The sequence below is a fragment of the Thalia democratica genome, chromosome 2 (assembly GCF_965202585.1).
Source record: "Thalia democratica chromosome 2, ktThaDemo2.hap1.1, whole genome shotgun sequence".
Lineage (NCBI taxonomy): Eukaryota > Metazoa > Chordata > Thaliacea > Salpida > Salpidae > Thalia > Thalia democratica.
Genome location: NC_139166.1, coordinates 31638153 through 31649336, shown reverse-complemented (window position 1 = coordinate 31649336; position 11184 = coordinate 31638153). Strand labels below are relative to the sequence as shown.

The following is an 11184-nucleotide window of genomic DNA, read 5'->3' as shown; positions in this document are numbered from 1 at the left end:
AATTTGAAAAAGCAAAAAACTTACTGTTAGTCAAGCTTAAATACCTAATTAAAATATAACCATTATAAAAAAGTACACAAAATGTAAGAAGACAAGAAAAATTATAGTTAGTAAACTACACTACAGTCATAAAAACTATTGTGAGAATTGGAAGATTTATTCAAAGTGTTTGTAATAAAAGTTTAACACACACCTGAGTTTTTAAATATGTCTTAAACAGGTTTAACCTAGCCTAAGTTTTTCAAATTTTTTAACTAGACTGTTTGTTTGGCAACGCTGTTTAAATTAAAATTCATAAAAAAAAGAAATAACGAAGTTTATTAACAGCAAATTAAATATAAATCAAAAAAAAAAGTCAGTTTGAATTAACAGTTAGGTTTTTAAACATTTTTAACATAAGTATAAAAGTTTATTAAGTAATTATTTTAGTAAAATAACTTATTTTTTATTAAGCATTAAAGCAATTCTTTATCTGCAATAAAAATATTGCTTTTAAAAAGAGTAAGTGTGAAATAAAAGACGACTAATAAAAATTAAAAACCGTTAGTGAGGAGTTATTGCAAAGAACGAAAAAATAACAAATCACTAAAGTTAGTTCCAACAAAGCATATGACTATGTTCAGTAACTACAGATTGATCAGAAAAATTGTTAAGGCAAGTTATAAAGTAGCAAAATCTATTACGAAAAAGAAGACACCGTTTAGAATTTTAATTTCTTTTTAAGAATTTATAATGGCGAAATTATTATTTTTTGTTTATTTCTTCAATGACTACAAGTCGTGTTTAGGAATGTCTGAAGATTATAAAGTGCATAAATCAAATTAGGTCTTTAATAAATTTGTTAAGATGAGAGCACTGATACAACAAATATTGTTCATATGAGAATTTTTATTAGAGTTGTTTTTACTAACTTTAACATTTTAGAAGAATTTCAAGGTTTAGTTCCAACGCAAAGCACAACAATAGGTAAATTTAAAAAGCAAAAGTACAATGCACCGACATAAAGTTTTTGAAAGGACAAAATTAAAAAAAAAACTGTCTTAAATAGTATATCAACATTTAAAAAGATACTGTCAAGATACTCTAAATGTGTTTAATTTTAATATAAAAATATTCATATGGTAGAATTTCTGTGTCAAATTAAAATTTCATTACTTTACATGTAAAAATTGTTTGAAATTCCATGTTTTTTCAAAAATTCTCAAGTTCAAGCTTTTTCCAGATTTTTTTAGTATAGATTGTCAAATTCAAAGCTTTTCTGGGATTCAAGTTTTTTGGCAACACTGATTGTTCACACTAATATGTATACAATAATGTAAATAATATTTCTAATTATATCAGCTGTACGAATTAAAGTTTAGCATACATTATAATTTAAACCAACACTGTTAATTGAACAAAACATAAATCATAAGTTTAATTTGCCACTCTTTAAAGCAAAAAAGCAGCCTGAGTGACCAAAAACTAGCTTGGTATTTTCGTATACAAAAAGCAATTCAAGCCAAAAACAGAAAAATATACTATATTAGCCTTAGATTTGAAGTCTTAAAACAGTCATAGTCTGAAAGTTTGACAATGTTTAGTTGTTTAATTGCTTGAATTTGAACTATTTTGATTAACAATGTACAAACTTAATAAAATTACAATCCCTAAATCTAGTTTGTATTTAATAGGTAGTTCCAAAAAACAGCAATTGTGTATATTAGTATACAAGGCACAATAATAAAACAAATGTTTATGCACTGCTCTAGTTTATTACCTGGTTTCGGTGAGCGTTAGCTGACCTTGTCAAATAAATTCAAAACAGTAAATACAAGGCATAAAAATTAATTTGCCATTAAAACATTGTTTGAAAAATGAAAACCTAACAAAAATTATTTTAATTTATTACATATATATTGTTTTAAATGTGTCTGTAAACACTTAGATATTACATGTAATAACAATAATGTTAGAAAATAATGCTAAGCTAAACTTAATCTAACTAAGTATTAAATAAAAAGTGGTTTAAAATATAAGCATCTTTTTAAATTGGTGTTTATAGGAATAAAATTAAAGTGCGAAGAAAACTTCTAATAAGTCAAAACGAAAAAAAACTTAATATCTTATTATTACGTTGTTTTAAATACTTTTGTGTACACTCAAATATAACATTTAATAATAAAAAATCTATAAAAGAAATTTAGGCATAAAAAACATCTAAAAAAGACATCTAAACTGTAAAAAAATGACATTTTAGTTAATTACTGTACAAAATTGAAAACATTTGCAACTAATTTATTTACTAAAAAGGTATAACATAACTAACATGGTAAATCTAAGCACTCTTTACACTTTTTTTCAGATAATTATTTACTGCTGTAAAAAGAAAGTTATTCTGAAACTTAGAAAAAAAAACCTATTAGAATGCCAATCTTTCTTTTAAACAGTTTTAAGCAAATGCAGTATAGTCTTTTGATTATTAAAAAATGTTATACAGGGACTTAAAATGAATTTAATCGAATTAAACCAAATTACCGAAAAAAAATTAACTTAAAATATATTTTTGATTAGCGGGCCAAAATTACATGCTCGCGGGCACAAAATTTTCTTTCGCGGGCCGCATTCCATTCAAAAATAAAACATGCGCGCGGGCCGCAGATTTACCCTTCGCGGGCCGCAGTTTGCCGATGGTTTTATATAACATTTTTGATTCATGACTAGTCTATGTGGAAAATGGCTGTCTTTCTTCTGTCTACAAGTGATGTTATTTATTAATTTCCAAATTTTAGATGTATTTTTGTAAGAATTTTTTAGAATGTTTCCATAGTATGCTTTTTTAGAATTTGTTACTATTTTTGTAATTTTATTTCTGTACTTTTTGTATTCTTGCAGTTTAACTGGGTTATTAAAATTATTTTTGAAAAGGTTTTTACATAAAATATATTTTTTAAGGACTTTAGTATTTCTTTTGTTATCCAGGGTTTAGATTTTAGTTTTAATTTTGGACATTTTTTTAGTTGGAACATTTTGGTCAGTAATCTCTTTTATTTTGCTTAATATGTAATTAAATTTGGTATTTATGGAATTTTTAGATTTAATAATTTTATCTGTTTCGTGTTTGTTAAAAAATTGAGTAGCATCAGTTAAAAGTTTATTAGTGTTAATTCTTGAAAAGTCTTTAATATATTTATTCTTATTATTTGAGTTATTTATAATTATATTTTAGGATTATACCGATACCTAGGAATAGTCGCTGCTAAATATGTTAGTTCAATTATTATGACGTTGATCCAGTCAAGACTATAATATTTTAATTATATTTAGACTATTGCAAAACTTTCATTTTATAAGTCAGTTTTTCCTTTAGATATGTTCCTTTTCAAAGTCTTTGATATAATAATGCCTTTGAAATTTTTAAATTACTGATAAAATAAAAGAAACATTTTAAAGTATTGCATATATTTTTTTTTTATAAAGAAACTAGTGTAGTAAATAATTTTTCTTTGCTGTTTGCTTACGTGGTTATCCTTTTGTAATTGAATCAACATGTATACATTTGTGGCTACAAACAATTTTATACAAGTAAATAGGCTAAGTTACTGTTATAAGCAAAATTTGTTCTACAACTTTACTTAAATACCATTACTTATTCTAAGTTAAGTCTCATAGTGTGTTTTATTTCTCTTTTAAAGTGAGTTTTTTTCTTCTTAGATATTTTATTGAGACTAAAAAACATTTTTTCTGTTTGTTTTATAACACAAGTTAGATAAAGTAAAGAGTTGGTGTATAGCTCGATAACGGAAATTTCTACACACCAGGTCCCTTGATCGAAATATTTGAGCGCTAATTTTTTATCGTGTTATACGACGAAAGTACAACAACAAACCAAAAAAAAACTTAGACTAGAAATGCTACCTATAAAGCTATAAATGTTTTTACACTTTACAAAACTTACTATTTACTTTTTTGCTATAAAATTAATACTTATAACTGAATATATTATATGTTATCAAGTATACATTTATAACGTCTCCACTTTTGTTTAGATTCGTTTTTGTCTTGTAGTAGAGGGTTCGTATACAACTTTGCAATTAAAGACTTACAGTCCTTGATTCTGACACTTTTTCTAGCTTTTGTTGGTCGGCGCCATGGTTAAACCATATGAATTCACGTAACTTATTAGAATCAAGTTAGATATGGCCCGGTCCTTGAAAAATATTATACAAGTTTTTGGAAAATGAGTTACTACTTAACTGCTACAGACATACTTAACATTTTTTTTTCGGAGTACTAGATTACTTTTTCTTAAATTTTAAAATAACTTTAACTGGTATACTCACTTTTTTGGCTCAAAACAAAATCTCTAAATCAGGGTTTCCCAAACTATTTTGCAAATGGCCCCCTTTAAAGAAATTAAAAAAGCCACGGCCCCCTTCAACAAGATTACTCAAAAACTACCATTAAAAACACTTACAGGGTTCGTGCGCGAATTTTTTTTTCATTTAGCCTGACATTTTTTCAAAGTAAGGAAAACCCCTTTTAGAAGTCATTGTAGGTATTGGGGGGTCTTCATTAGAACTATTGTAGTCTCCGACTTCAACCAGCTTTATGTTAAAAATATTTTGAGCTTTAAAAATCTGCAAAAAGCAACTCATAGCTTAGTTACAAATCAATAAAATAAGACTAAATTGTGAAAAGGCTGAATACCCCCCTATGCCCTTAACATAGCAAATTCTGTGATAAGTTTTAAAATAAGTATTATATCTAATATATTTCTAGTGTAAAAATTTAATGTATATTATTAACACAATTGTTTAATTTAATTGAGCACTAAGTAAAAACATTATAACCATAAGATTTATATTAAAATGAAGTGCATTGTCGTGTTTTATTAAAATTTAAAATGAATCGCTTACACGAATATTAAAATAAGTAAATAAAAATTATTATAGTATTTTGACTAATACTTAAAATTGATACATAAATATAAATTCTAAATAAATACAGTGATTGTTGATGTCGTATCAGACTTAAAAAAATCTTTATTATTTTGTTTTTGTAAAGAAAACTGAATTATACCTAAAACTTGTACTCCCAAAAAATTTAGTACTTATATCATAAAGCAAAGTTTTAGTGTTTTGAATATCTCTATTAACTTTAAACAAACAGTAAAATATATGAAAAAATTGCTAAAATTTTAATCTAAAAAGTAGTTGGTATAAAGCCTTTAAATTAGAAATTAAATCAGTTCAACCAACTAAGCTCTGAAAAACATAGCTAATGTAAACAAATTCAAACAAACAGCTAAGTTGTTGAACTAAACTGTAATGTTTAAACTGTATTTTTTGTGAATTTTCATATTTATGACCTTTATAATCTACTAAAAACAAAATAATAAAGATTATTAAATCTTTTTTAAAGATTCAACAAAAGGTTTTAAGCATTTATTTGTACAAATACTGAATGATTTTGTCTTTAATAACTAAATCTTCATTTAGAAATAAATTCACATCTCAAAAGATTTCTCCATTTTTTTAGTCAAAAATTTTCAAGCATTTCAACTGAAAAAAAACTGGAACTCTCAAATTTTTAAATAAAAAAACTGATTTAGCCTGACGTTTTTCACCTTTTTAAAAAAAAAACTGATTTAGCCTGACGCGCACGAACCCTGCAGTTAAGACCTTTTTTTTTGCTCTTCATTTGCAACTCGAGAATATCTAGTGTAAGTTTCGAATTATGACCTCATGGCCCACCTCTTACCCCTTTGCTGCTCATTGCCCCCTGAATATCTGTCATGGCCCGTAAGGGGGCCACTTAGCCCACTTTGGGAAACCCTGCTCTAGACTCTTACAGAAATTTTCAACGATTTATACTGACATATTTCCTACAAAAACCAAATTGTTATTAAGAAAAAAGTAAAAACTTTAACGGTCTACTCAAAAAAAAAACAAGAAAAACAGGTTCTCAAGATGTTTATAGAAATCAATTGACATTTAGTAGAAATTAAGGCTATTTAAAACCTATTGTTAATTGAAAAAAAAGTCTTAATTTAATTTGTTTAAATAAGTTTTTATTTAAAGAACATAGATTAAATTTTTTTGCACGAAACATTTATATGTCTAATTAAATTTTGGCCTCTAGCAAATATTAAAAAACTATGCTTTGTAAAGAAAATCACTCATTGATAAATTAAAATTTTTAATTGTTAATAACTTATCATCGAGCTTAAAAAAATCTAGAATTGTTATCTAATTAACTTAAGTATGTTTATGTAAATTTGTTTAACAAGATAAATTTAAAAGAAAACTAATTCATTTACAGATATCATTTAATTACGAGGTACACATTCAGACACAAATTTTTGTACAAAAATGACGTCATTAAATATTGTTGGAAACTAGTTGTTGTTTCCATGGTAGTTTGATGTTGGCGTGTTACTATGCTGATATTCTAGTTGAAAAAAACTAAGTTAGAATTAAATAGATATACATATATATTTAAAGATCTTATTAAGTCGATAGTGCTCGAAAAATTGAATTGGAGCTTAATATTTATTTGATAATATAAAAACAACAGGTTTAATAGACCGTTTCGTATATGAGATACATAACCTCATCAGTAAGCTAAAGTTTATTTACAATATTAAACAGAAATTTAGAATTTGAAAATTTTATAATGATTATGACGTAGTAATAATGAAGATTTTTTGTACAGTAAGTTAAGTTTGAAAAAACACGCTGATCTTGTTAATTTAAGAATTTATGCATTTTGAAAAGTTTGGAAAGGTTGTATTAGAAAAACGTTTTAAACTGTATTATAAATATTTTTTTTAACTATATCAGAAAAATGTTTTAAACTATTCGTGTTTACGGCTTAATTTTACTTTGGTATAATATTTAGTTAGTTTTAATTTTGCTAAAAAAGCGTTTTTAGCTATGAATGCATATATTTTGTATTTCGCTTTTCTTGTTTAATGTTATGTTCTTGTTTGATTTATAATTTTCTATTTTTTCAAAGTTAAAAAGTTTGCAGCCCAATTTAGTATTGAATTTTGATTTTGTCCTGTTTAATATTTCCCACTCAATTTTTTAGTCCTTAATTTTCTTAAACTAACAAGATCAGCGTATTTTTTCATACTTAACTTACTGTACAATAAAATTCTAAATTTCTGTTTATAATTGTAAATAAAATTTAGCTTACTGATGAGTATATGAGATTAAAAATCTCATATACGAAACGTTCGTATAAACCTATTGTTTTTATATAATCAAAAAGATATATATAGATATATAAAAGCGAATAACAAAATATATGCATTCATTACCAAAAACACTTTTTTTATAAAAATTAAAACTAACTAAATATTAAATCAAAGTAAAATTAAGCCGCAAACAAGAATAGTTAAAATATTTTTTTGATATAGTGTAAAACATTTATTTTAATACAGTTTAAAAATTTTTTCTAATACACCCCTTTCCAAACTTTTCAAAATGCATAAATTCTTATACTAACAAGATAAGCGTATTTTTTCAAACTTAACTTACTGTACAAAAAAAATCTCTATTATTACTACGTCATAATAGTTATAAAAAATTTCAAATTTTACATTTATCTTAAACATTGTTAATAAACTTTAGCTCTACTGATGACTATATGAGCTTATACATCTCATATACGAAACGGTCGATTAATCCTATTGTTTTTTATATAGTCAAATAAATATATATATAGATATATATTATAATACTATACACCATTATAGTATACTTTTAAAAGCTAATAATTATAATAAAAGGCCATAGAGGGAGGTAAAGATTTATTTTACAAAAAAATTATCGTCTCTGATATATGAAATGGTTTAAAATATTTATAGGGCTGGATTTATAAACACATTAAAAAAATAAAAAAATTTCAAATAAAAAAACTACAATTTAACTTGTAAAATATTTTTTCTACTGTACGCACAAACGTATACTTCAATGCTAAGGTATTTTATGTCGGAAGGTTGGAGAAACAGCAGTTGTATCTGCTTGATAAGTCTTAATAAGGACGAGTTCAGGTAAAGATTGACTCGGAAGCTATTGTTGTTAGTTGAATAATGAGAAAAATTATTTTTGCTTATGATATGTGAAATATAGAGCCTGGATCTGGAATTTCGTGCGCAATAAGAATAAAACCCGGGTTTCAGTCTACCGAAGGCTTGTGGTCTGATGATCGAATTGGTATGATCAAACATCTATGTTAACTTGAGGATATACTCACGAATCCCACCCAATTTAACTCTTATTTATAATTTTATTATTTTTATCTATTTATTCTTATTTTTTTACTATCACTGTTACCCCTAACCCTTGATTGGTAAGCGGTTCCCAACTTGCCCAGTTTCACGGCATACGAAAGTCCAGGCTTAAGCTCTATAGACTTTCGTCGATTTTTACTTTGATCGTATTCAATACCGTCATACCAGCAGTCTTGCCTAGTAAACAACGTATTAAACGTTGGATGGCAAAATACAATTCTGAAGTCACTGATAAATACCAGCAAACGGTTGCTTCATGTTAAAACATGATAAACCTTTCGTACATTGAATATTTGGGATGTGGTTGACTGATGAGTTTTATTGAAATCAAAACTCGAGTTTCAGTCTAGCGAAGGCTTGTGGTCTGATAACTAAACTGGTATGTTCAAACCCCTATATAAATCAAATTATAATCAACTTTGAAAAAATTAGATTACCCCTCTATGGCCTAAATAGATAATATTTAATATTAATATCATGGGAGATATATATTTTATAACTTGTAGTTTATTTTAAATAAGAACTATAAAGCACTTAACTAAAAAAATTATGATATTAATATAAATTAATAAAAATATTTGTAAACTTAAAACTCATCTTTATAGAAAAACAGTATATAAAAAAATAAAGACAAAACGAAACACTTTAAATTATAAAAGTATTTTCTTGATGTATCAAAAATCTTCACTACTTCCTTAGATGTATTTGAACTTTTGACTATATTATATTTGGGTATTAGTTAAGTTATTAAAAAACTTGGCAATAATACCTAAAAACTAAGATTTTAATTTATAAACAAAAAATCACAAACAATTTCTCTCTCCATTTACTTAATTTTTAAAATAACTGTTTGATTTTAAACGATTGTTTAAAGATAAAATTATAAATCTCTACTTTTAAAAAGAGGACAGATTAACTACTATTTATTTTTCCTAAGTTTATTCTACAAAAAATGTATCGCCCAAAGAGTTTTCAGTGTTTATAAAACTAAGACTTCTGAAAAAATATGACTTTCAAATATATCGAGCGAAACATTGTTTGTAAAATAAACTTTAGAAAAAGTATGTAGTATATAATTGTTTCACTAAAATTTATACTTAGTACCTATAAATTTAGATGACCTAATCAACTTAAAAAATCTTAGATGTTTCACTTAATTAAAAGTACAAGAGTATATACGCTATACAATTGAATATGCTATCTTAAATTTAAATACACTGGGCAAAATTTTTATTTGTTTGTTTTAAGTTTTAGATACATAAAAAAATATTAGGGCAGTACTTTTTGATAAAACAACGTCTTTGCTACAGAAAAAGTAAAGTAAAATAATAAGTGTCATTTATAAAAATAAACACTATATATATGTACAAAAAACAAAAGCTAATTAGATTAACTTAAACTGGTGATTAAAAATACAGATAGAATGTTTTAAATCTCGAAAATAAAACTTAGATTGAAGTAAATTTGGGTATAAACATACAGTTAGAAAAAAAAACTAGTTAGATATTGTACTTTTACAAATGTATATTTAACCTAGTTGGTTGCTATAAAAAGGTGGTCTACTTTGTTGGTTTCCGTGAAAATTTTGTTGGTAATTTGTTTGATTGGTATGCATAATTGAAATCATTTCTGAAATTCGATTTTTTAATTCATTTGCTTCTTGTTCTCGTTTCAAAATCATTCCTAAAAAAAAAGAGCCATACTTAATTTGTGAGGCACATGAAAGAATTTTTTTTGCAATAAAAGTTTTCAATCTAGCGATCACTAAACAGACACAAAACTTTATGAAAGCTGAAAATCATAATTTAAAAAAAGTAATTTGTTTACCATAAAAAAAAATTGGTTAAAGTCTCTTGATAAATAATTTTACAGATCATTTTGTACTTAAAAGTAACATTAAAGTTTAAAAAAAAGTATAAATTAAGTAAAAACCTATTTTGTACTAACTTTGTTAAAAATTTAATTATAAAATTAAGCATAAAAAAAAACTGTGTAGTTAAAAATAGTTAAAATCAAATGATGATTGTTTTTTATAAAACAAAACCAGAGAACTTTTAATGATATCAGTTGTGCAATGCTCTTTAAAGTATTACAAACCACTTTTTTACTGCAGTTGCTTAATTTGATTAAACAGAATAATAATAAAAAAATCTGTAATTTTGAACAAAAAAATGTTCGAAAATAAACTAACGATGACTAATTTCAAGTTGTCTTTTAGCATCTCCCAACGCAGAAAATAAATCAAGTTTGATTTTAGTTTCAGCGCTCAGTGAATTTTCTAACATTAAGTTTTTTTCTTTCATCGCTTCTAAAGCTGACATCAGTGTTTCAGATTCTTTTGCATTTCGTTCACGTTGTTGTAATTGCTATAATATATTTTACTTGACAACTGTATGTTGAAAAAAAAAAAAAAGTGACTCATAGCTTAGTAGAGAAATTTAAAACTTCCTGCAATTAAATTTAATTATTAAAATAATAATAGATGCCATTTAAACAAGTACATTATTTAATATATATTTAGTATAAAACACATGTGTATAATATGTATAATTTAATTACATGCTCCTACAATATCCACTATTGTTTTATATTTTAGTTTTACATTAGTACTGCACAATATTAAATCTCTAACAAAATATATTTTTTCTAACTTGCTATAAGTTATAAAAACTGTTGAAAGAGCAGATTTCAGTTTAGTAAAAAGTCAAAACTTTTAATTGTTTTGACAATATTTTTAAGGAACTTTACAAAGACTTTGTAAAATTTCTAAGTAACTCTAGACTAAAAAAAACATCAGATAAACAAAGCTTGCTTTTATTAATGAAAAGAACATCTTACAACTATTATTAATCTTAAAATAACTTATATATATATATATTTTCAATAAAATTATTTTTTTGATT

The 11184-nt window shown here is 25.1% G+C and overlaps 1 protein-coding gene across 1 annotated transcript in view; it reads right to left on the bottom strand.

The window, feature by feature from the left end:
- Window positions 1-6296: 6296 nt before the first annotated feature.
- Window positions 6297-11184, bottom strand: part of LOC145849837 (macoilin-1-like) — a 51946-nt gene continuing 47058 nt past the window's right edge. The window contains exons 12-14 of the mRNA XM_082954914.1: window positions 10473-10647; window positions 9815-9964; window positions 6297-6432 (exon numbers count right to left, since the gene is read on the bottom strand). Coding sequence (XP_082811040.1) covers window positions 6380-6432; window positions 9815-9964; window positions 10473-10647 — 378 coding nt within the window. The 3' untranslated portion in view covers window positions 6297-6379. The remainder of the gene's footprint in view (window positions 6433-9814; window positions 9965-10472; window positions 10648-11184) is intronic.